We start from the raw sequence: 25,944 nt of genomic DNA, 5'->3' as shown, positions 1-25,944 counted from the left end.
AGTAACTGAGTGAAACTAAATGAGGAGCATAAAGAAATGAATGTTATGTAAAATATATATGTGTAATGTGCTATTTTTTCTTTCTTTTGTTATTAGAAGATTAAGAAACAAACAAAAAAAGCACCATACCTCCCCCTGGTAAGACGTCACGATCATAAAGGCAGAGGCTGTAACCATAAAATGCCTCCAAAACTCCCTCGAGCCATTTTCTGTCCTGATCATTTAGTCCTGCATCTGTGTTGCTGCTATAGCACAACAGAAAGGCGTCGTAGCTCTTTCCATCTGATCGACAACAACAAACAAGAACAGCTGGGTCACATTGTGTAGAGACAAGTTGTTTAGTTGAATTTAACAAATAGCCAAAAACGTGACTCCCACCTGAGGGGCTCCTGTGACATCCAAGAGTGTCTCTTAGGAAAAGACTGATGTCAATTTTAAATTTTACGTAGATAACTACAGTCACAATCATCACCAACACAATACTGACAATGACAGGAGCCAGAGAGACATAGGAAGGCTGAGCTGTGAAGACAACAAAACGATTAAATAGTACTTTAAAAGTATGTTTGTTGTAGTAGAAAAAAGCTAATGCCAACTTAAATGTCTGGATGAAAACTGGCTGAAATATTATAAATAAATAAGAAATAACAACCTATTAATGGACAAAAATATTTCTATGAGTAAAAAAGACTACAATTCTTAAAAATAGTGAAATATCTCTACTTTTCATACCTTTCTGGGTTAGAGTGATGTTAACAAAGCTTGGAACTTGGGCCTGGGATTCCAGTTTACATGTGTAGTTCCTTGACAGGTCCTCTTCCGACACTTTTTTGAAGACCAGAGATGCTGTCATCTTTATTTCCCCATTATGTTCCTTACTAAAATAGAAGGTAAGGACAGGAAGACTCATAAACACAGCGATGTGTGCATGCCTTTGTTTAGTGACTACATATAACATCTGTACTTTCAAAATTAGTTGTGATATCTGATTTGTATGTGCTGTTTTCACCGTGTTGAATTGTAGAAAACGGAGAAGTTGTTGTTTGTTTCCACAAATGACGTGCCATTTAGCCAGAAAACCTCATCAAAAAGTGAATACACAATTGCTTTACAGTCAATCACCACCACTGAGCCTAGAAAAAATAAAGTTATTACTGCATTAAAGGAGAAATGTACAATGGGAGCATTTCTTGTATGTTTATCCACACACATTTTAAATTCATAGCTCACCCAGATCTACTTGAAATGCGTCATTGTCTCGTGGTGAAATGATGACTGCAGTTTTCAGAGGTTCTGGAGTAAAAAGGAGAAACACTGTGTATTTTGTTTTTTACATGGGAACCCTGTAAGAAGATGAGCATGTAAAAAAAACTCTTACCCTTTGGTTCGACATTAAGTACCACTGTATAGCTCCTGTTATATATGTGACCATGATCCAAGTACGATCTGATACAGGTGTAGACACCCTGGTCTTCCTCACTGACACTGCGGAAGAAACCTTGCAATGACTTGCCATCCTACAAAATGGAGAATTAAATTATATTTTTATGCTAGTTTTAGCCTTTAATGAAAAATGTTAACGCGATTAAAATGTGTAGAAAATAACCATAATTGATGGAGCCTATTATTTCACAATTAAATGTTATTCACACTCAAAACTATTAATTTTTAAGTATAAAGTCTTAAATGGAGGGACAACAGAGAGAATCTTCCTCAAATCACAGCATTAAAAAAAATATATATTTAAATTTACTCTCAAGGGATAAAACATAAGCTATTGTCAGAAAAACCAGAAATACCAGAATGGCTGCCTCACCACCGCTCTGCAGCTTCTGAATAACAAACCAAAGCTAATTCACACTCAGAAATCTACTGCGCAAATTTACCTTCTTCCATGTGATCATTGTTGTGTTGGTAAGGACTGTGGTATTATTAGCAGGGCATTCCAACTTGCAGGACTCTTCTGCATAACATGTCTGCAAATACTTGGTCATGTTTACCATCAGCCTGAACCAGAACTGGCTGCTGGTATTTCTGTCATGTCAAGGAAGAAAAGACAATTCTGGTTATGGTAAATATGGTAGAAATTATTCAGAAGTTCAGAATTCAGAATTCAGAAGATCACTCTTGGTAAAGGTGTTGCTGATTGTAACCACTTTATGTGCTGACAGGCAAACCCATAATGAAAAATTAGTATTTATTAGTTAGTAGTATTTTCTTTAAAAACATAACATATTTGAATATTAAATCCAACATTATTAATGTTTTGGCTGATTTATTTATTTATTTGGTCAGTTTACGTCATATAATTTAGTTTCAGTTTACGTCATATACTTTACTATGATTGTGAAAGTTTAAAAAAGGCTTAAAGTTTATATTGTACAAACATTTCTCTTAGCCAGTGTGCCAATTAAACTGCACTTAAAAACAAAACAAACAAAAAATAAATATTCACTCAAAAAGGCAAACCAATGATCTGAGATGTGGCCTTGTGCATTAACCCATTCAAGTCCTGTAATCTCAGAGAATAACCACCAGAAAAACGTTTGTCTACAGTGCTGTGAAAAAATATTGTATTATAAATCACCAATGTGAAAATAACTTAAATAGTGGCTCATGTCTAGGCTTTGACTAAGCCACTCCAAAATGTTTTATTTTTCTGTTGCTGCATAATCTAGTTTCAGTTGCATTTCACCTCACAGACTGATAACCTGAGGTTTTCCTTCAGGATTCTCTGGTACAGAGCCAGACATTACAGTACAACTTCAATGCTTGACCATAACAATGGTTTTCATTCTGAGGAATTCTGTGTATGACCTTTCTGTAAATACACCATTTATAACGAAGCCTGAAGTTCGTTGCATGTTTAGTTTGGATCCTTTGACACTTCCTATGTAAGTCAACACCCTGCTCTTAGACAAATTTTGGAAGTCTTGCCACTTCTGGGAAGGCTTAATATTGGGGAAGTTTTCTCCATTTGTAGGTACTGTTTCTCACTGTGGAAATTTGGAGCCCCAGAGCCTCACAAACAGCTTTGTAACTCTTCCCACACTGATGTATTTCAGTTTGATAGTTTTTGGATGTAGCAACTAAGGTACAAATAGTTTTGAACTAAAAACCTAGTTGGTATTACTATACCTTTTTGAATCAGCAAATACAATCACTATCAAACAATCACTATTATCACTTAAATCTTATATTTTATGTTTTCTCAGGTTGCATGATTTTCTTTAAAGATCTAAAAGAGAAAGAGTGAGTTTTTTCACAGCACTGTATTTATCAAAACCATGTAGAGTATTCTGCAAGAAATAAAGTCCTCACAAACAGTAGCAAAGAAATATTTGAAACACATAATGCCACTGTTTTAGCCTCATTATACCTGGGAGTGGATATTTAGTGCATACAGTACATGTCCTGTATGACAGATTAAAATGCATATGCTCCAACTACTCACATCAAATACAGTATATAAGATGTCCAAATATGAAACCCTAAACAGTGTAAATGCTAAGGAAACATAATATTAGCATAATCATAAATAAAACACTGTTAAAAAAAAAAGTCAAGTCTTACTGGAGTATACCTCAGAGAGCATGAGTAATTCTGCTGCTTTTCAGATGCACTGAGTATGACAAGGTTCCTTCCAAGAACCCGCACACCTAACTGCGTCTGCTCAGCTGATGACATGTCACTGGTCAAATCCATCTCCCTTGGTGTGTAGCTGGTCCACACTACCTTGGTGTCATCATCATCATCAGGATTAAGCTGTGGGCAATGCAGCTCCACCGTCTCACCTGCCTGGATAATTATCTCCTTGTGTGTCTGGAGACACAAACCTATAAAAGAGTGTTTCAAATGTAGTTGTGCAAAACCTACATAAACAGATGAGTGGACAGCTACAACTAATGTCGAAAATGGCATTATTGTACTCCTCAGAAATGTGGGAAATATCAAGGGAATGCTGCATCTTTGCACACTCTCCATCTACATAAAGTTTGCCCTAATCAGTTAGTTGTTGGTCGTAACTGTTTGTTCCATGTTGATATTGACATCTAAAGAGACTCATCAACATGAAAGTTTGGTTGCGTCCCATTCTCTCTAATTGGTAAATAGTGTGTAAAGAACTGGCTATTATGGTTTCAGTCTGGGAGTGGATCCTGACCCAGCATAGTAAGAAATGTATATTGCATGGCTTGATTTAGATTGAGAGAGAGAAAAAAGATGTTGTGTTTATTATAAAACCAAGAATAAGTCTGTTGCAGCATCCCAAATATAATATTATTGGTTAAATTGCTGTTCTGTAATGAGCTTTTTTTTTAGCAGTTTTAGATGTCTAATGAAAAGGTTTTTTTCTACATACATTTATCTATCAAAAATGAAAAAAACTTTGAACTTTAAACTGTAGTGGGATATGACCAAGCTTTCATATCCTCATATAGTTAATTTCATATCCTTTTTTGTGACATATGGCAGAAATGACCATGTAGGAAGACTGTTTTTCTATTACAATTATAATGATATAGTCATATAATATAGACTGGAAATGATAGAACAGACTTGATCTTCTTTCATGTTTGCTACCTGATTGGTTTCTGAGGTGGTCATTTATTATTTGTTTTCTGTTTGAAAAATTCTCACAGCTGGAGTGAACCAGCTCATCGACTCAATCATGTGCCCAAGTGACAAAATCAAAAACAAACAAAATTCCTCACCAAACTGCCATTTGTTTATTGTAATAAATACAACAATAGATTTTAACTGCACAAATTACAAATGTTTCTTCAACAGCATGGGACATGTCACTGAGAAATACAACTTTGACAGAAGTGACATATGGAATTGAACTGGTGTGGCAACAGTTTAAGCACCAAATGGTGTGGTCGCACAAGCAAGATAGGTGCGATGACATCTGGTGACAGAAGTGTGGTTGTGTTGGTTACATGTGCTGTGAAGAAATTGAGAAAAGCAGTTTCCCCCTTTCTTTGTAAACCATACTATATACAATATTCCTGGTATTGTACAGAACACTGCGTGCAGCAGCAACACCCAAGAATATGCAAGTTGGCTTCCACTGCACAGATATTTGGCCCTTCAACCAGGTCAATTTTGGTTTTCAACTTTTGCTTTTGCTTTTTTGATGTGATTGTTAAAATTTACTCCAGTATGTGTTACAAGTGGGGAAGGGTGTAACAATGGAAGAACATGTATTTGAGATCTATAAAATTCTTGCAGAGGTTGGAATCGTTGCTATTTGTATTACACAAATGTGGGTACTTGGTATTTAAGTTTGGGTGGTACAAGTGCTTAAGCAGTCATGCCTGGATAAACAATGTTCACATAGACTGACTGGCTAAGTTTTGTTGACACCAGGATATTTGAGATCTTCTTGCTGTCAGCAAAGCTACTGTGGTGGGTCTAACCACATCCTAGCTTCTTGTTGTTCAGTCTGGTGAATTTACTGTGAATAAGTCGAGTTTGTGGAACTCAGCACTCATCAGTGATTTAAAGGAAAGAGAAAGTGAAATTTGAAATGTCATTGAAGAATGTGTATTTTAGTAATGGGTAATTTCTACGATAATTTCTTTTACATGTGACTATGTAGCATATAAACAGTCTGTGTTGTTTGCTGTAATTTGTGATAGCCAGAACCATTATGGAAATAAATTAAATAAACTTTCATTGGTTTTGACCTGTGTTGCTTTGGATTCCAGTTAAAAGCATCGTTGGCAAATAACTTAGATTTACTTAGAATAACTTAGAGTAGATTTCCTCAAGTCATCTACTTAAGTAAGTATTTGATAAGTATTGCCAACCCCCCCCCCCCCCCCCCTCCCCCAAATGGCCAGAGCCATTTACATTACATTTACATTTACATTATTCAGAAAGAAAAATGTATAACATGTACTTACAACAGTGTATATAATACCCTGCTGCGTTGGTTTTACTAGTGTAAGTACTTCTTCCCCTCGAATGGCCCATTGCATAATGTGGTGTTGCACTGAACCGTTTAATCACCTCAATGTAACAAACATGTTCTTACCTGCTAATGGTGTAAGGAGAAAAAGCAGAGGAAACAGACGAGCTCTGGCCATTCTCATGGCTTGCTGCACTAATGCCGGACCTTCAGCAGCGTCTTCAAACACGTCCTCTAACTTCCAGATGCAGTTCTGCTTAATGACAGTTGTGCATTTCCCTAATCTTGTGAAAACAGATGGTATGATGATAGTGATGATGATAGTGAAACTTGGGGAAGGGCGTTACGAGGTCGCCGAATATCCCACCACTTTTCTCTTTATTTTTAGGTCGAAAAAGACTGTGCTGTGGTTTTACGCAATGCAGAGGCATAAGTTGCGCTCTGGAAACTGGCAGGGAAACCCGGTCCGTAGGATGTTTCTGCTACAGAAATTACTCCTGCGTCCCTAGCAGCACTGGGGACCTGAACCTGCTCTTAATATATGTGGCGATATCACAGTGACTCATTTGCAAAAGACTTTTAGTCAGAGTCGAAGCTTTCCACAGAATAGATGAGAACTAAGTTGTTTTTTTTTTAGTTTTTAGTTTTTTGACACATAAGCAAAACGTATAGGATATACTTAATTTTAATAATTCATAAAATGTCTTATTTTACTTTATGACAATATAAACTTATATTTTTTACATTGAAATAAATAGTAACTTTATTTGGGAAATACAGCAGAGCAATGACTAAAGCTCAGAAATGTAGTGGACAAGACAATTAAAGTACAGATAACCCAGAATCTTAGTAAATGTACTTAGTTATTTCATCAACATTACTGTATGACTGACAACTCTTGTCCGCAGGAAAATGTGCAGTTGTATTCAAACCATATGTCACAAGACACTGTTGAGACTCTGACACTGCTTGAGGTTTGGGTTCTGAACAGTGTATCCTTTATCTTCCTGGAAACTAAAGTTCCTTTAAACACAGTAATTCACAATGACACATATTTCTGCTCCAAAAAAAACAAACTGTTACATGTAACTGAATTTCGAAATAACCATTACCTTTCAGGCTTGTAATAACTGACTCCAATAAAACATGTAGACACAAAGAATCCAGCCAGATAATGGATGGCTAAATAGACAGTTGATCTGATTAAGTTTACTGCAATCTGGTGAGATATAAGATATGCAGTGCTGACACTCACCAGCAGTGGGCACCATTGAAAAAATAACTACAGGGATACAGAAGAATACATACAATAATGAAAACAATAGCTATAGTCTGTTAAGAAATCACAATTAAAAATGATCTGTTATACATAATAAAAAACTATAAAGCATCTTGACTAAAAAACACTGACAGGTTTGTTCTACTTTTGCTTCATATTACTAATTACTATTCGTGATAGCTGAATGAGGTTAAATCCTCATTTTTGATGCATGCCCGTGGGGCAGGGAGGCAATAGTGTAGCTGTTTGAAGAAGGCAGAGGAGGACGTCATGGAGCTCGTGACGATCCAAGTGACGCAGCTTCCAGCCTCACCAACAAGCTCCGGGGCCTCTGGTAGTCAACCTGATGTTGACACAGTCATTTCTGTTTTAATGAAAACCAAGCGAATCTGCCACTCCACAAGGACTCCATGGGTATCATTCAATACACCAGACCGTAGAGCACAATCTGAGGTGGGAACCAAAACCACAACCTGGCTCTGCTCTATGGAGGTTAACACTGTCTCTGCTTCAGCTGCAAAAAAATATAGTTCAAAGTATTCATGACTTCACTCAAACGTCTTTCAAATTAAACAAAGAGTAAATTATATACAACCATACGTCCCCCTGGTAAGACATTGCGATCATAGAGACAGAGACACCAAACCTCGCTTCCAAAAAACTTACGAGACACTGTCTTCTATCCTCTTCTAGTCCAGCATCTGTGTGACTCCTGTCTATCAAAAAGACATCGTAGCGTGATGTGACATTGTCCAACAGTTCAATGTTATCTTGGTAATTGGTCAGAGTAGAAACTTCATAGATGTCTGCTCCAATACAAAAAACCAAAATATGAACATCTAACATAAGTTATAAAAAAAAAATATGACTCTTACCTGAGGTGCTGCTATTGAAGCCAAGAGTGTCTCTTAGGAAAAGACAGATGGATGTTTTAAACTGCATACATACAACTACCACAACAACCACCAGCATCATCAGCAGGATGCACACAATACTGAGAGCCACTGGGAAAGGATGAGCTGTAGAAAAATTGTGGTAAACATTAAATAAACTTTAACTGGAAGCTGGAAGAAGCTTTATGTGGAAGATATCAAATCACAATTTCATGTAACTTTAATGTAGTTCTAGGGTAGTTTCAAAATAGTGTATTAAACAGAACACTGATGGAAATACTCAAAGTCAACACTCTATCTACTGGATCTTACACACCTTTTTGGGCCAGCGTGATGTTAATGAAGCTTGATGCCACCGCTGCAGATTCCATTTTACAGATGTAATACTTTGACAGATCACCTTGTGAAACCTTTTTGAAGATGAGGGATGCTGTCATCTTTATTTCCTCAATATTATCTTCCCTAAAATGGAAGAGAAGGACAGACAACTGTTAGCTAAGACAGCTATAGCTATGTACACGTCTAGTGCTGATATAACTATCTATGAAAATTTTGTTTCCAAACTGTGTTTACCGTGTGGAATTGTAGAAAACAGGATAGCTGTCATTTGTTTCCACAAATGATGTACCACTTATCCAGAAAACCTCATCAAACACTGAATACACAACAGCTTCACAGTTAATCACCACCGTTGAGCCTAGAAAAAGCAGAGATCACCAAACTTTGTAGGCTGTTATTTTTGAAGGACTTTCCAAGCAATGTATATTTATGTATCTACATAGGAACACATAAACTCACCCATATCTACATAAAACACATCATTGTTGTTTGGTGAAAGTATCTGTGGTAGCCCAGATTTTCCTACAAAACAAAACAGAGAACACATGACACATAATAAAACATATTAAAATGTATAAATCTTTGTCCATGGCCAACAGTTTCCTTACCCTTTGGCTTGACTTCTAGTAAGACTGTAAAGGTCATGTTATATATTTTACCATGATACCAGTACGACCTGGTACAGGTGTAGTAACCTTGGTGTTCCTCTCCAACACTTGAGAAGAACTTTTTTGGCAATGTCTCACCCTCCTATTCAAGATGGAAAGGTTAGATTAAGTTACCAGTTAAGTTAAACCGGTTTTCACCTCTGATGAATTATAACAACAACATTATAAATGTGTAGAACCAAATAGTTAGTGATGCACTGTGGAGCTTATTATTTCACATTCAAATCTAATTTACAATCAGAACTCAGGTGAGTGAATTTACCTTGTGCCATTCAATACGAGTAAGCTTCAGGGTTTTAGCATTAGGGGTATTTACATCAGGGCAATTCAACATGCACTGCTCTTGTGCGTTACATGTTATAGAGTACTTGGCCCTCGCTTCATTTTCTGTAGAATGTGCTGTGTTTACTGTCAGCCTGAACCAAAACTGGCTGCTTGTATTCCTGTCATATGAACAAAACAAAAACATTTAGATACAGTATAAGGTTTTGGTTTTAGTTTGAATCATATCCACTCACTATCAGTTTAAAAGGTTAAGAATTCAAGCATCACTCCCCTCCTTAAGGATGATGAAAACTGGTGTCAGTTTTACTTCTAGGACTATCATCAGGCTAAATTTTAATTGTGGCCAAAGGGCTATTTAGAAATCTTTGCATTTTACCCCAGAGTGCAAGAGTAATTCCCCTGATGATTTATAGAGGCTGTCAGTATCACAAGGCTTGTCCCACGAATCACCATCTGCCTCTGCTCAGCTGATGACATGTCATAGGTCACATACTTCTCCTTGACGGTGTAACTGCTCCAGATTAGTTTGGTATCATTGTTAGGATTATGCCCTGTGTAATATGGGCACTGCAGCACCACCATCTCTCCTTCCAGGACATAAATCTCCTGAGGTTGTATGGGACACACACCTGCAAAAGAGCATTTGCAAACGTTTTTTGGGTTTAGCGTAAACATCTACAAAATTATCTATCTTATGGACACTGAGATTGATATGGGCAATATATTGTTATCCATGTTCCAACTGTGTATATGTATTACTATACACGCCCCTCAGAAATCCACCAGATCAACAGTCCTGTTAACCGTTTTCACTATATATGGGGTAGAGAATAAGTGGCAGTAGCTGTTGCTCTGTTTCTGGTTCATCAAAAGCCAAGCTAACTGAGTTCTAGGTTGTACAGACAGGAGAAGACACAAGCATAACTTCCTATCTCACTTTCAGCCCAAAGGGAAATGAAACTCTTTAAATGCTTGATAAAATCTATTTCAACCACACTGTACACATTTCTGCACACTGACTGTGGTAATAGGGCAACACTATGCTAAAGACCATACAGCAGACAATGAAGCTTTACTGTACCTGTAGGTAACAAGTTTCAATAGGAAAGATGTCTTCACTTATGCTCTGCATTGTTTATCTGTGGGTATTACAATGATACTGTATATACAGCGCATCAACCTCTCCATCACCTCGGCTTTATCACGTTAAATCACTTCTTTCAATATCCTGGTGTTATGATATGATCATTCTGTCTGCATGTGTCCGTAACTGGCTGTCAATAATAAAATGTCCTTTAAATTCTTTCTCTCAGTCTTGGAGATTTGCTATTACAGAACACATCTCTTTAAAAGTGAAAGTTTAGAACCTCCAAATGAATAATATTTCCCCTCAGTGTGATTCTGTGTAAAAATCTCAGCTTTCATTTCAGAGTTGGTTGCAATCTGAAAATAAATTGTTGCAATATTTGTCTAAACTGGTGTACTTTGGAAGGAGAAAAACTTGGACCTTCTCGTAAATAATCAAATCCTGTTATGTAAACACTTTATGGTGAACTTCCAATTTTACTTCCAGGAGTGTCATCTGATTAAGTTCTTTATTGTGGCCAATGGGCTATTTAGGAATCATTGCATTTTACCCCAGAGAGCAAGAATATTTCCCCTGAAAAAAATAATAAAATAAATATTTATAGATGCTGTCAGTATCACAAGGCTTCTCACACGAATCTCCATCTGCCTCTGCCTCTGAAGAAATGTATGTGTATATCATCCATTCAACAAATGTATGTAAGAACAAATCTGAATCTATTTTTATGGAATCTGTTCATGCTTCTTAAATAGAACCTCTCTAAATTTGATTCAACCAACCTTTTTGGTTGTCAGTTTGGGGAAAACCCTTTTAGCTGTTAAGTATGTTGTGATGGCTATTAAACCAGTTATCAGGGAAACAAAAAAAAACAGCAAATAGCTGTGTTAAAATACCTACATTAGCTTTACTATGCTTTTCTTTGACATCTCCCATTCTGTTGTGTTTCCATTTATTCAATTGACAATTTTATTTTACATTGTATTTTTTTATGTGCAGTGAGATACAGTGTTAATAAACATTTTAACAACTGACACAAATCAAAAAACCTCCCGTTCCCCACTGTCTGGCATTTAGGTCTTATGAAACTTCTGGCACTTTGCTTTTAATGGCTTCTCCCTGACTTTTGTTTTTGTTTATTTTGTAGCACAGCTGTTCAGCACATGTTCAGCCTCGTCCTCTGAGCTGTTTATCAATGATGAAGGACATACTGGGGCTGGGATCAGAAATGAACAGGCAGACCTTGCCCACACTCTGCCAACTTGAGGTCCACAGCACACACAAAAAACTCATATATGAGTTTTTTGTGTGTGCTGTGGACCTCAAGTGTTGTCCATCATCAGCCACATACACCAATCCACTGGGAGACAATTACTTTAATCCAAAACACTTTATGGTCGAAGTTGCTGAAATGTTGTTCTGAAACTCTGATTATCCATAGCTTTATTTGAAGTAAGCAAAGGTAACCTGTACATGCAAATGATTATCCTGTTGGGTTATAGCAATTCAGACCTTGAAGAAACACAATGAATAGAGAGACATCTACTGTAAAATATGATCATGAATAAGCAACAAGGAATTTAACAATTACTGTAATTTTTTAAATAAGCTAAGTTATGTTTTTTTATAGAAAAAAGAAAACCCTATAATGTGGCTAAACCAGTCAATTCAATTTACCAAAGTAAAAAGTACTATATTTTCCTTTGAAATGTATTAAGTTGACGTTAAAATAACACAGAACAAAAATACCACGATATACTCAAAACTGTCTGGAGTAAATGTACCACCAAATATTTGTATTCATACATATGGTTATTAATTTAATAACACCTAGAAGACTAGATTTGGAATAGGTAATGATTAATCTTGTTTAGGTGTTACAACCAGGAGATTTACCCATGATCCAACACTGGCTAATTGTTATATTTTAAGGTAAATCACTTACCAGTCAATAAGGTGAGGACGATAAGCAGATGGTCCAATGGTGTTTTTAGCTCCATTACGACGAAACTTCACAGAATGGTTAATGAGTTATATGTTGTCAGGACGTTTCGTTTTTAAACAGAATCCACACTGAGCGCTCACCACTTCTTCTTAAACCTGAAACCTTGTTGTGCTGCTGTAAAAATAGAAACAGAAAGAGGCACTGAAGCATATCCTGAAAACTCCCCCTTTAAAAAACAGTGTGGCTTTCAGCCCATCTCCGTTTAAAATCCAAAGCTTGGGCTATGTCCATATATAAGAAAATAAATACAATCAAAAGAAATGTAATAATAAGCTTACATATACTATGTACAGGCACGAACATATGTATTATTATTATTATTATTATTATTATTTGGTCTGTTGTAGAGGTAGTTTGGGTTTTATCAGTGTCGGTTTCTGGGCGTTTACATATTTTGAACTTATTCATCCATTCATGCTTTAACATCCACACAGCGTATGTAGTTTCAAGTCATGGAGATGATGATGATGATGGTGAATCATCGTTTCCTTACACATAAGCATTTTTAAAAGGACACCAAACGTGCCTAATGAATCAATATTGTGTTTTGGCGTTTGAAATAGGTATTTGTAATTCTGAATTCTTAATTAGGGATTATCATTCGTTGTGGCAGCAGCTTTCCTCTTAATTCTGCTTGTCAGATAGGCTGTCAACATTACTACCGATTGATCTTGTCAACCATTCAATAATTAAGCAGCATAATTAAGCACTAATAGGCATAAATGTTGTAAGCTTTAGCCTATAGGCTACTCTATACCCTCGTAAAGGGTTTATAAAAGGTTTTATCCAAACTGAAAACCCGAAATGACGTCGCTTATCTATTTATATATTAAGCCTATTGACCTCTAGACTAGCAATAGTTACAATATGAATTATTAGCTATTAATAACGTTTTGGTTTTGCTTCTTGCTTCCTCGTACAGTAACTTTCAGGTACTACCACTGTAATGACGTCTACGAGTTAAACCCTCCGTTGGGCGACATACTGTATTACATCCATCCAGGAAGCCTCGGTGCGTCCGCTGCGCGCTGCACAATCGCTAAGGGCAACCGCGGCTGATCAGCAGAAGCACGGACAGGACGAGGTTTAGAGACACATGTTCAGCCTCGTCCTCTGAGCTGTTTATCAAAGATGAAGGACATACTGCGGCTGGTGTCAGAAATGGACAGGCGGACCTTGCCCACACTCTGCCAGCTCTCTGAAAACGGTCGGGCAAAAACTTTTTTAGAAAGTGCGCATGTGTATGTGTACCATTCACGATGTCTTCATGTCACCATAAAACCAAACTTACTGTGTTTTTCAGATATTGACAGTATTTGGGCTGACGTTTCTGCATTCATTGAACGTCAAATGTTTCTTCACAAGGTTAGCCTCACTTTCCACATTTTCATCTCTCTCTCTCTCTATCTATTTTTCTCTCTACCTATCTATCTATCTAAGATTCATTGTTCAATCTACTTTATAGGGTGTCCATCTCGCTGGACTGGGCACTTTCACCTTCTCTCAGGAGAAATTGGACATAGGAAACAAGTTCATCATGATCCAAAGACCAGAATTTCTCCTGGCTGGGAAACTGACGCAGTCTCTGGGACTAAAGCAGGCCAGGCCACTGGCTGCAGGTGAGCACCTTTTAAAAATGCGACACTTCACATGTGCTGCTAGCCTTTTTTTAATGCTTGTCTAATAGTTCTACACTTTGGGATGAAATTGCAGTTTTGTTTTCTTGTTGAAAATTACATGAGAAGTTTGATACCGCTCAAATTTCTCGGCAGTAAACAGTGAACTATGAGGTTATGTGTGAGAGTATTTCATTGCAGAATTAAGCAAGTGACTGAAATCTTTGTGCAGTTGCACATCAGTTGTACAGTTGCCGGGCAACCAAGAAACATCAACAAGTAACTCTGACTAAGAAATAACCCTGCACACAGTGTCACATTGTTAATTTTACACATTAGATAAAAAAAAAAAAAAAAAATTCTGCTCTCTTGCACTTGTATCTCGTGAACTGTGAACACTTTTCTGATAGGACTTTGCTTTGATGTTTTCTCCTTGACTTAGATTTTTGCTTGCCTTGTACCTCACTTGTAAGTCGCTTTGGATAAAAGCGTCTGCTAAATGACTAAATGTAAATGTAAATGTAAATGTAAATGTAAAATGTAAATGTAAATGTAAATGTTGGCTTCTGTGTTTTTGAGCAGATTTTACATCAATAGACTGGAAAGAAAGGGGGCTAGCCCTGTGTAAAGATAAAAGCTACTGAAAAGTGATCAGGAAATTAGATGAAAGCAAAGGCAACGGATGATAAGATTGATATTTGCTGCTTCATCTGATCTTATAGAGGGGTGAATCAGAGGTATTTGGATTTTAGTCTAGTATAGACAAAAGCACAATAAAAAGCACAATGGTTTCTGTGTGTCTTGCAGCAACACACCTACCAGTGGTGCAGCTGAACTTTGCAGCGGTGTCACAAGAAACTCCTTACAGCCGAGACACAGTAGAGGGCTGCATTAGAGAAACTCTTCGGCTTCTCTTCACAGCTTTGGCCTCTGAACAAAACGTATTTGTCACCTTTGTGGGAATTGGTGTTCTGTCCTTTAAAAACAACAAGGTGGCTCAGCTGCTTGGACTGTTTTTCTACTGCTATGTTAAGATAAAAATAACATAAATCTAATCTCAATTAATGCACTTCAAAGGTCCAGATGAAATTCAACAGAGATTTTATTAATGCCATGGATGGAAGTGGCAGGCTGCTGTTAGCCTTTAACAAGGTAAGTATTAGAACTTTGTGTGTGTTTTCATGTTACAGTATATAATGAATGTACAGTTCATGTATTCATTTAGATCACTTGTACTTTGGCCTCTGCAGAGACCTGGAAGCAGCATATCTTTACTGTCTGGTGGACTGTCCAGGCTTCAGAGGCCACAGACTGCTAACCCCACAACCCTGCCAACTGTCTGCTCCCCTCAGCCAGACAACAAAGCTGAGGACAAAGATGGATGGTGCTTGTCACCAGCTACAGACCAGAGGATTGAAGGAGGTGAAAGAGGCTTTTGCACAAGGTTGACAATTAGAGTTGGAATGTGAAAGCACTTTAATGAAGCTAAACTAACGAATCAAACCCAATTTCAAAGAAAAATGACATGCTTGACTTGTCAAAAATGACAAGTCACATTTATTGTATAGACAATGTGCACTTGTGATTTAGCTGTTTGTCAAAGAGTAATCATGGGTTTTGGGAAAAAAGTATTTGATTTCCCCAGCAGTTAAAAATACAAATTTAGCTACTAATATAATCAACTTATCATAAACTAGTTGATAAAAGCAAAAAGATAACAAAAGCGGAATACCTTTAAAACATGAACAGCTGTAAACATTACAGTTGGCAGTTTAATGAGGAGTTGTGTGTTAAAGTATACTTTTTGGAGTCTCAAGTATTTGTGCTTAACTCGAGGATGCTATTTTACATGTAAGTACAATAACATCCTCTGAGCATTGTTTCATTTTAAGCAAATTCATTTACCAGTAAGTTGAGGTGGAGTGTTTTACATAATACAAATAGCTACACTTTTACCTTCCCGTTCTAGCATTTATTGGCTTCCTGCTAATTTGTTTTAATCAAAACATTTTACCAAGTTTGAACTGGTGATAGATGCTATGATGCCATGATCTAAGATAAGTGCAGTTATGCTTAGGAAGAGTGAACCTACTCAGAGTCTTGTGTGTTTACAGAAGTTCCCAAGCAGAGAGAACCTAAATCCCTTCAGACACTGCAGACTACCAAGATGAAAGCTGTTGGCCTGTCTAGAGACCTGAACCCAGAACCCCCTGTGGAGGCCACAGACAAGTATTACACAGACAGACAAGCACACACTCTATGGAGAAGCTCAGTTTACAGTGCACAGAGCTGTGTTTGCAGGTAGATGAGTCAGTGAGAGCTGAGAGCTCAGTGGTGGTCTTACATTGTTACTGCACCAGGGCAGCTTACAGCTCCATCAATGATGCAGAGCAACCTGTGGGACAGATTTCTCCTCTGTCAGCACCTGCCTGCACAGTCAGCCTCCACACACAAACTTGTAATCTGGGGAAAATGTCATTGTCAAAATTTCCACCACTGTATAGTCACAGTATAGTAAGTATAGTCAGAAATTGTGATGCATTCCTGATGCATAAGGATTGATAATGCAACGTTATCAATATATATATTTCATTTTATTATTTTATTTCTCAAGAGTTATATTCATATTCAAAATATTGCATTTTGTGGTTCACCTTTTTTTTTAAATATTAAAATTATATAAATAATTTTAAATAATAAAATTAATACAATTAAATATGTCACACAAAATCAGTATAATGATATTTCCATCTATTTCAGTCTACTGTGGTTAAGGATCTGTTTCTACTCCCAGGACCACCAACTCTCTCTTACCACCAGAGGTCAGTCCCAAACTGAGGGAACCCTGTGTGAGTGTTAGCTGCTCTGGACATACCCGTGCTGGACAGGTGAGCGTGTGTGTGTAGGTGTATTTGTGGATCTGTGTATTGTTTGGGGCGGTGGGTCTAAAAACTTCTAAGTTGTTGTCTAAGTCGTGTTGATTTGTAGTGTGAAGAAAATTCATCATAGCATATACTGACAAAGCATGAATTCATTAAATTACTGATGCATTGCAGTCTGCATGATTTTGTCACACTCCTGTGGCCTTGTCACCATAGGAGCTGTGCTACCTGTGTATGCAGCGAGCCCAAAGAAATGTGCCTTTGTATCTGAAGGAGCAGCAGAAGGCGGAAGAGAAAGCTCAGGAGAAACTCTTACTGCTTAAAGAACAACAGAAAGACAAGCAGTACATGGAGAAAGAACAGGTGTGTGACACTCTACAGCCTCACAGCAATGTGTACATTCAGTATGAGCTAAATACAAACAAAGTCCAGATGAGGATCATAGCAATAAAGTAAACGTGAATGTCTGACCCAAATCTAATGTTGTTAGATTGTTGTTGTAATGTGTAATGTTGTTAGAGAACATTGAATTCTGTGGTCAGGGACATCCCAGGAACGACTGTGTTAATGTGACCAAAAGCTACAATTGTGCAGGTCAAGTTGGTCCGTGATTTAGTTCTGTCAAATCAGCACTTTAGAGTTTTTAAAAACCCTGAATAATGGCAACCCATTGTTCGCTGTTTGCATTGTGTTTGGGCACTTTGTAAATACCCATTTGTTAATATTTAGGTCAAGAAAAAATAAATGCGATCAGAAAACAAAACAGTGATTGAGGATGTAGAAAGTGGGAAGTAAAGCAGGAATGAAAACTTCTTATCTCAGCCACTGAGGAATAAAGAGGTTTCAGACTAGCTGGGGTCAGTCAGCTGAGAAAAAAAACACTCAACCTCCTGCCAACAGTGGAAAAGATGTGTTGGACAAGTGGGAAATTCTTAAATAAAAACAACAAGGGCCTGCCAATATTGTTCTATGGCTCAATAAAACAGCCTGTAAAACAGATCAGGACATAAGAATCCGTGAAAGGTGCCGAAAAACTGCCCACTAAAAAAGAGTTATTTTTATCGTCTAGTTTGCTAATGCTCAGTTAGTTTTATTTTCCATTTAATATTATGATAAAAGGCAAAGGTTTTTGTGTGTTGATTTGGCAGGCCAGGCTGAACAAGCAACGCGAGCAGGGAAAGCAGGTGGCTACATTTAACCTGCAAAAGTCAGAGAAGAGAGAGAAGACTCCTCAGTACCCTGTGAGTAGACCCTGGAGCCAGCTGCACCAGCTGTTCCTATGTTCTTAGCCTCTATATAATGAAGTGTCTTCTCGCAGATCACAGATTTCTACTTAAATTCAGATGTTAATATAAAACAAATCTTACCTACATTAGATCATTGGGCCTGATTTCTAAATTGTTACAATACAGCAGGTGCTTCTGCAAGAACTTCATGTCTCATGCCAACTGATATTTTTATTATTTGATGTAACTAGTTTAGTAAATTAGTAGTTGGAGTCTAGTTAGTAGTAATTAAGAACTTTGGAAGGATTTCAAGTATAATCTTTCATGAAAAATGTGAAAGTTGTGATTAGAAAACACGCAAGGTGAACATGATAACACAGGGTGACTGTGGCGCAGGAGACTACAGCGGTCATCCACCAGTCCCCACAGTTGTTGGTTTGATCCCTAAAGTTGTTGGTTCTTGAGCAAGAACTGTGAACTCCAACTTAGTTGCTCCCGGCCAGCTCCATAGCAGCTCCCCCATCAGTGTGTATGTGTGATTGTGAGTGTGAAGGGGTAAATGAGAAGCGGTGTAAAGTTCTTTGAGTGCCAAAAGGTAAAGAAACGGTATATAAGTGTTCCCTAATGCAAAACATAATGTGGCACTGTATTTAATAGTGCCAGAATTTTGCAGGCAGCAACCACGTCTTAAGCAGGCATCAAAAATACAAGAAAAGGAGAAATAAACTCACATGTTTACCATAAAGTACGTCATTCATCTTCTATGGTATCACTATATGCTACATATGCATGTTTTTCATACAATAGTGAGAAGTTAGGGTTTCACATCACAAAAAATCTCAGAAGGCGTGTCTACAGTATACTGAGAAAACTGTGTTTTTTTAGAATGTTAAAGCAGGCCCCAAATACCTCAGCTACTCCTTTTGTATTCTTACCACAGCACCACACGTGCTGTGTGGTGCATTTTCTTACATTGTGCAACTCTGCAGAACTTAACTGCAGAAACTTGTTCGGGGAAATTAAGGCAGCGCAAACAGTCACTGGGACATAATTGTACATCATGTTTACTTGTCTTATTTTGCAAGTGGGTACTGTACCTTCCAGAGAAGTGGTAGGTGTGCAGCATGTTATCTTCTCATTGCCATATTAAAAACAGATCCACTGTCAAACAGTACAGAAAATGATTGTTGGTGTGTTTGGTGTCTATGTGCACACCCACACATTTTTTAATGAACAATCATGGTTGGTGTTGGCAAACACATTGCATGTCCTGTAAGAACCACCCTGTTTTTTTGAAATAATACAACTGGGAGCATTAACTTAATAAATGCAACCGGAACAGGGCACAAGCCAGTGTCTTCTTGTGCCGGTCCCAAGTCTGGATAAATGCAGAGGGTTGTGTCAGGAAGGGCATCCGTTGTAAAACACATGCCTAATTAAAAATGCGAATTGTGACAATGACTTCCATAACGGATGGGTCGGGGCCCTGGTTAACAACAACCGCCACCGGTGCTGTTGAGCTAAAGGGTACCGGTGGAAATTGGGCTACTGTTGGTCGAAGTCGAAGAAGAGGAGAGGAGAGGAGGAAGGTGTGTTCGTAGGCAGAGAGAGAAGAGGGAAGCTAAGAATATAGGACTGACAGTAGGGACTTTGAATGTTGGGACTATGACAGGGAAGGCTAGAGAGTTGGTTGATATGATGCAGAGAAGAAAGGTGGATATACTGTGTGTCCAGGAGACCAGGTGGAAAGGTAGCAAGGCTAGAAACTTAGGAGCAGGGTTCAAGTTGTTCTACCATGGGTCAGATAGGAAGAGAAATGGAGTAGGAGTTATCCTGAGAGAGTTTGTGAGGAACATTCTAGAGGTGAAAAGAGTATCAGACATGGTGATGAGTCTGAGGCTGGAAATTGAAGGCATGATGTTCAATGTTGTGAGTGGTTATGGCCCACAGGTAGGATGTGAGTTAGAAGAGAAGGAGAAATTCTGGAGTGAGTTAGATGAAGTGATTCAGCGCATCCCCAGAAGTGAGAGTGTGATGATTGGTGCAGATTTCAATGGGCATGTAGGTGAAGGGAACAGAGGTGATGAGAATGTAATGGGCAGATTTGGTCTTCAGGACAGGAACACAGAAGGACAGATGGTGGAAGACTTTGCAAAGAGGATGGAAATGGCTGTAGTGAACACTTTCTCCCAGAAGAGGCAGGAACATAGGGTGAAGTATAAGAGCGGAGGAAGTAGCACTTAGGTGGACTACATCTTGTGTAGACCTTGTAATGTGAAAGAGACCACTGATTGGTCTAAAGTATTGGTAGTGGAGAGTGTAGCCAGACAACACAGGATGACTGTGTGTAAAATGACTCTGGTGGTGAGGAAAATGAAGAGGATAAAGGCTGGGAAGATGGAAGGAGAACTTTGAAGAGTTGATGAATGAGGAAAATGAAAGGGAACGAAGAGTAGAAGAGGTGACTGGTTTGGAGCAGGAGGCAGCAAAGATTAGTAAGAGTAAAGTGAGGAGGACGTTGAAGAAGATGAAGAGTGGAAAGGCAGTTGGTCCTGATAACATACCTGTGGAGGTATGGAAGTGTCTAGGAGAGGTGGCAACAGAGTTTCTGACTAGTTTGTTTAACAAGAGTCAGAAGATGCCCGAGGAATGGAGGAGCAAAGGAATAAATGTTCGCCACAGGAAGACAGAATACATACAGTATGTGTGAATGAGAGGTCACAGGGAGCAGAGTTGAAGAAAGTGCAGGACTTTAAGTACTTAGGGTCAATGGTTCAGCGCAACAGACGTTACGGCCCTGGCCGTATGTTTTGTTTGTACGTTGTTGTTCTTATAGGTGCCCTGCCTGATTGGCCGGATTGGGGGGCAGTACCGGAAGCTGATTGGTCCAACCTAAACTTCCTGGAGTTTGAAAAGTACGGTTCCCAACAGCCAGCGAGAGGCTTTTTCTGGCAGCAGCACCTGTTCGCTGTTCTTGGCGTCCAGACCTTATTTAGCATTTTTGAACTGTTAGGTTTTGTGCCGTGGCTTTGTTTGTAAATTGTACATTTTGTAAATAGTATTTAATCTGTAGGGGTGAACTCCCATTTTCTTTTGATTGTTTTCTCTTGTTTCACATTAGGGAGTTAGGGTTAGCGACTGTCTTTTTGTTTGTTTCTTTCTATCAGGCTAGCTAGCACTTTCTGTGGGGAATAGTTTATTTTGTTTATTATGTTGGCCTTGGTTCACCCTGAGCTGTAGTGTCATGTTTTGTTTGACACTTTTCTTTCGTTTACAATAAATATCTTTCTGTTAGAACATCGTAACTTATCTTTGTATGTTGCACCTCTACCCCCTAGACAGGGGCGTAACACGGAGAGTGTGGAAAAGAGGTGAAGAGGCAAGTATCAGGTGTGTTGTGTGGTAAAAGAGTATCAGCGAGAATGAAAGGAAAGGTGTTCAAGGCAGTGGGGAGACCAGAGATGTTGTTCGGCTTAGAGACATTGTCACTGAAGAAAAGACAGGAGGCAGAGCTGGAGGTAGAGGACCTTAAGATGTTAAGGTTCTCTTTGGGAGTGACGAGGATGGACAGGATTAGGAATGAGGACATCAGAGGGACAGCTCATGTTAGATGTTTTGGAGATAAAGTCAGAGAGGCCAAATTGAGGTGGTTTGGACATGTTCAGGGGAGAAACTGTGAATATATCGGTAGAAGGGTGCTGAGGTTTCAGCTGCCAGGCAGGAGGTCTAGAAGAAGACCAAAGAGGAGATTTATGGATGTAGTGAGAGAGGACATGAAGTTAGTTGGTGTGAGAGAAGAGGATGCAGAGGACAGGGTTAGATGGAGGCACATGGTTTGCTGTGACGACCCCTGAAAGGGAACAGCCCAAAGGAAAAGAAGAAGGGAGCAGTAAATACAGATCTATCAGCGCTATGTTGAATTGAACAGTAAATAGTAAAGTTGATAATAGAGTAAAATTATACCTCAAACTTTGCATTAAATTAGTGTTTATATGATTATAATTTGCTGTAAAAATGCAAAACATAAAAAAGTATTAGGAATAAAGTTTCAGTTCCTCAAAGTTTGAAGAATTACTAATAATATTTGGAAAATCTTAAATCACTCTTCGCTATCTGTGTATTTTACTGTAACAGTCGCTTGTTATACTTGTTTCTTCTCTGTGCTGTTTAGACTTCATTCATCTTCCTGGCTCGGCCCATCACTCCTTCCAGGAGGATTCAGCAGCATAGTTACATGAAGGACCTTCAGAGCCAGATTGAGAGACAGGAGCAACACGAGGCTCGGGATCAGAAGAACCGTCTTCTTATAGAGCGTCTGGACCAGGTTCAGCTTGTTCAGGAGTAAGTCTGTAACAGTGGTCCTGCAGAGGCATTTCAATTATCATCTGTTCAAGTAATTAGTGTGTCACCTAGTGTATTTTGTGTTTTAGGATAGCTTTGCAGAAAGCTCAGCAGGTCCAGCAGAAACACGAGAGAACTAAGCATTACAAGAGAGCACTGGATGCTCAGGCAAGAAAACACTTCACAAAGTTGACTTTCAGATGTCTTCTTCTTCTTTTCGTTTCGGCTGTTTCCTTTTTTTGTTGTGCAGGCTGAGGAAGATCATAGGTCAAAGGAAGGCAGTAGAGGCTGCCGCCCATCCTCTCGGTTAAAGGGTGTAGGCTTGCTGCACAGACCACTTGGAACCAGTTTTCATGTGTTTTATTGCGTAGGACAAGACTGGACAAAATATTGTAATTCTAATTTTGTTGGGGGATAATTATATGTAGCGACAATGAATGACTTTTATACTCTGTCAACAAATGATGTTAAACAGGATCTGGGTGCTTGGTTTATTGCAGCATGCCATTAAACATTCTGTTCAATAAACCAGTGCTGCAATTGACAGTAAAATAAATACATTTAGCAGCTGCAACAACTAAGAAATGGCCTAGCTGATGGACAAGCACACTACATCTGTATGCTGTGTCTTTACTAGATTGAAATAAGTATGGCCTACCTACTCACAGGGACTCATTAAATCCTTAAACGATCAATTTCTAGCATTTTAAGGAAAAGTGTCCATCTTGAGTTTTGGCTGTGGAACAGCATGAACTGGTGTCCACATCAGAAAGGCCCTGTTACCAGACCACATCTGGATCTCAAGGTGGATTATATTATGTTCTGTTCTATGGAAACTGTACAACTAAGGTGTGTGCTGTTCTTTAGGTGGCAGATAAGAAGTACAGAGGACCACCAGAGTGCCAACCTGCCAACTCTGAGTTCAACTGTTACGGGACAGCATTCAGCAATGCAGAGAGCCGGGAAAGGGCAAAGGAGGTCATCTTATTCTTTTTATGGCATAAACCTTGCTTTTCCACTCTAGCCTCATGCTGATGGCATAAATAACAAAGGTCATAAAGGTTAACCATGTTAAAAGTCTTTGCATTGAAATGTTTACTTAAACAAATACAATGCAGCATGATTAACAAAATGCAGTAAATATAATAAAAGTACTAATAAAAGTACTCAGTTATGTAGAATCACCTTATTGTAGGATTAATACTATCGACTGTACAGTATGTAAAGCTTTGCATCAGAAGAAACTACCAATAATAGTAAAATATTTCCTTTAGAAATGTTGGGAAGTCAGAATACAAAATAGCATCTAGATTGTTAATATTCAGACCTCCCTTACTACACAAGTTGGTGTGATGTTTTTTTACTGTACTTGCAGCTTTTCCAGGCGAATTTCAATGCTGCCACCCAGAGGAAGAACCAAGAACTGCATAACCACCAGGCACAGCTGGAGAAAGAACGGGAAATGCTCAAACAAAGCAAACTGGAGTAAGTAAAGTAAGGCCATTATCAGAAAACAACTGAGATGTCAGGGGGAAAAAGCATCACCCTTAGGTTCTTTAAACATATTGTTCTTTTAAAATTGTTAAAAGTGCTGTTTCTTTTCACTCAAGGTTAATATTGGACAACATTAATCACTATAAGAAAAAGCAGGACATTGGAAAGTCATTAGGGGATGAATGGAGCCTTGGTATGCATCTCAAACACCAACGAGAGGATGAAGAGAGGCGCTTCCTCAGGTGTGTGGAAGTAGGAGGCTTCTGACCATCAGTTCACTCATGCATTTACATAGGCCTAAATGTACAAGTTCACATTTACTATCCTGTAGGTTGCTTGTAAGTCTCACTAGCTGTATGCCTACCATGCATGTTTTTTCAGGCCACTTGATTGAAAGAGAAACACACTGAAAGAAACTTTCACATTTCCTCACTTTTCTAAGTTAATATGTCTTTTTGATTTTTAATTTACATCTTTCCCCTAACATGTTTGGATTAACTTATGATGCTACAAGCAACCCTTTTCAATATTGACCAAATATTGGTTTTCAGTTTATACATATTTACCAAGTATTTATTATAAACATATATCCTGGATCCTTGGGGAAACTGATCTCTTAAATTTAAGTTAAATTTACAGTCACTGCTGTAAGAATGTGCAAGGTACTAGTAACTTTTCCCTGTGATCAGGTCTGCTGGTCAGCTCCTAGTCGATAAGCTCACCCAGTACAAGTGCTGTGCCCAGTGTAAGAGGAGGACCACCAACTGTGGCGAGACCAACATCTGGAAAGACTCTCAGTACCTATCTGGCTCACAGTTCATGATCTGAAGAACAGTGCAGTTTAGAGCAGCAAGTGGGCATCAGTACCTCACAGCCTAAAAAAAGACCTCAGCCCTTGTAACTCAGCATGTGAACTGCACAGAAAATGCAGTACTTGGATGTTATGGTGTGCAGTATGCACAAATTTAACATATTTATGCTTGATCCTTTGTGCTTGTTGTGCTTGATACGGTTGTTTTTGGTATTGTGAAAATAAATAAGGAAGTTGGGAGAAGATATGAACAATAGTTAGGATACAGGTTGAAGCTAATGCAGTTCAGTATTTGCTAACATGGTTGATCAGAAGATATAAATCTCTTTTTTGAGTGCTGTCTGTAAAATATATAGTAATTTATAGTAAGTTAGGCCATGTTGTCACTTTAGGTTGTAATTTTTTTTTTTATGTTCAGGGAAAATGAAAAAATTCAGCAGGGAAGAGGTTGTCTGTATGATTTTTCCTTGTCCATTATAAACTTTGATAAGTAGCCATCTCATATAGGACCCTGAAATTGACAATGGAAGTAGGAACCAATACATACAGATATGTTACGTACATACGAGTCATCGTACAGAGAGATGAGATGAGATAAGAAAGAGAAAAAATCTACTTTATTAGGTAACAAAATTGAAAAGCGTGGAAAATAAAACAAGATAAGGATGAAAGATGGTATGTGGCTTTGATGTGGGAGGATGGACTCATGCAATGGGTTGTTGATAAATGATAATGATAAATGTTGTGTTACAGGATCATGACAACACTCTGGGCAGCAGTCCCAGCTCCATGTGAAGCAAGACCTCCCTTAATCAGCTTGTGAAAGCATTTGAAGGTCTTTGCATTGAAACAGATGCACAATAAACACCCTCACTGTCTCTGGCTGATTAATTGACTAACTGACAGATCAGATGTATGCACATCTAAATGTGTCTGTGTGTAGTTGTGCATGTGTTTTGTTTATATACTGTGTGATGGCACAGAAATGCACATCTTCCAAATACTGCATCTTAAGAAGGATTAATATATTCCAGAAAGTATCCGCCCTATAACAAAAACTCTTCCGTAAACAGATCTTGCATAAAGTAGTTGCTGTACCGTCCTGTG

General features: G+C 38.3%; 2 protein-coding genes across 5 annotated transcripts in view; one reads left to right on the top strand and one right to left on the bottom strand.

Annotated features, from left to right (window-relative positions):
• LOC137108452 (interleukin-1 receptor type 1-like) overlaps window positions 1-25,944 on the bottom strand; it is a 41,548-nt gene that overhangs the window by 577 nt on the left and 15,027 nt on the right. Inside the window, exons 3-20 of the mRNA XM_067493050.1 lie at window positions 12,408-12,581; window positions 9,755-10,007; window positions 9,356-9,536; window positions 9,034-9,175; window positions 8,885-8,947; window positions 8,660-8,783; window positions 8,403-8,548; window positions 8,069-8,212; window positions 7,860-7,909; window positions 6,041-6,251; window positions 3,584-3,836; window positions 1,887-2,034; window positions 1,379-1,517; window positions 1,231-1,293; window positions 1,010-1,133; window positions 733-878; window positions 379-522; window positions 130-282 (exon numbers count right to left, since the gene is read on the bottom strand). Coding sequence (XP_067349151.1) covers window positions 130-282; window positions 379-522; window positions 733-878; window positions 1,010-1,133; window positions 1,231-1,293; window positions 1,379-1,517; window positions 1,887-2,034; window positions 3,584-3,836; window positions 6,041-6,251; window positions 7,860-7,909; window positions 8,069-8,212; window positions 8,403-8,548; window positions 8,660-8,783; window positions 8,885-8,947; window positions 9,034-9,175; window positions 9,356-9,536; window positions 9,755-10,007; window positions 12,408-12,462 — 2,539 coding nt within the window. The 5' untranslated portion in view covers window positions 12,463-12,581. The remainder of the gene's footprint in view (window positions 1-129; window positions 283-378; window positions 523-732; window positions 879-1,009; window positions 1,134-1,230; window positions 1,294-1,378; window positions 1,518-1,886; window positions 2,035-3,583; window positions 3,837-6,040; window positions 6,252-7,859; window positions 7,910-8,068; window positions 8,213-8,402; window positions 8,549-8,659; window positions 8,784-8,884; window positions 8,948-9,033; window positions 9,176-9,355; window positions 9,537-9,754; window positions 10,008-12,407; window positions 12,582-25,944) is intronic.
• LOC137121743 (coiled-coil domain-containing protein 81-like) lies at window positions 13,454-25,715 on the top strand. 4 transcript variants are annotated; one of them, XM_067496047.1, is made up of 16 exons: window positions 13,454-13,674; window positions 13,771-13,832; window positions 13,933-14,086; window positions 14,891-15,024; window positions 15,161-15,235; window positions 15,334-15,505; window positions 16,198-16,312; window positions 16,878-16,971; window positions 17,182-17,328; window positions 18,114-18,206; window positions 22,363-22,532; window positions 22,622-22,700; window positions 23,400-23,510; window positions 23,908-24,017; window positions 24,143-24,268; window positions 24,716-25,715. In XM_067496047.1, the coding sequence occupies exons 1-16, from the start codon at window positions 13,599-13,601 to the stop codon at window positions 24,852-24,854; spliced, it is 1,857 nt and encodes a 618-aa protein (XP_067352148.1). In that variant the 5' UTR covers window positions 13,454-13,598; the 3' UTR covers window positions 24,855-25,715. The 4 variants fall into 4 exon arrangements, with proteins under 4 accessions (XP_067352148.1, XP_067352149.1, XP_067352147.1 ...); XM_067496048.1 differs by having other exon boundaries at window positions 14,891-15,075; window positions 25,591-25,715; XM_067496046.1 differs by having other exon boundaries at window positions 14,891-15,075.

Source organism: Channa argus, chromosome 2 (assembly GCF_033026475.1).
Source record: "Channa argus isolate prfri chromosome 2, Channa argus male v1.0, whole genome shotgun sequence".
NCBI lineage: Eukaryota > Metazoa > Chordata > Actinopteri > Anabantiformes > Channidae > Channa > Channa argus.
Note: the sequence above shows the minus strand (reverse complement) of the source record. Positions and strands in the feature narration are given on the sequence as shown.

Coding starts and splice junctions, on each gene's coding strand:
- LOC137121743 (XM_067496046.1), top strand. CDS start 13,599: ATGAAGGACATACTGCGGCTGGTGTCAGAAATGGACAGGCGGACCTTG. Junction 16,972..17,181: donor GACATACCCGTGCTGGACAG/GTGAGCGTGTGT, acceptor TTGTCACCATAG/GAGCTGTGCTACCTGTGTAT. Junction 22,533..22,621: donor CAGGTTCAGCTTGTTCAGGA/GTAAGTCTGTAA, acceptor TTTGTGTTTTAG/GATAGCTTTGCAGAAAGCTC.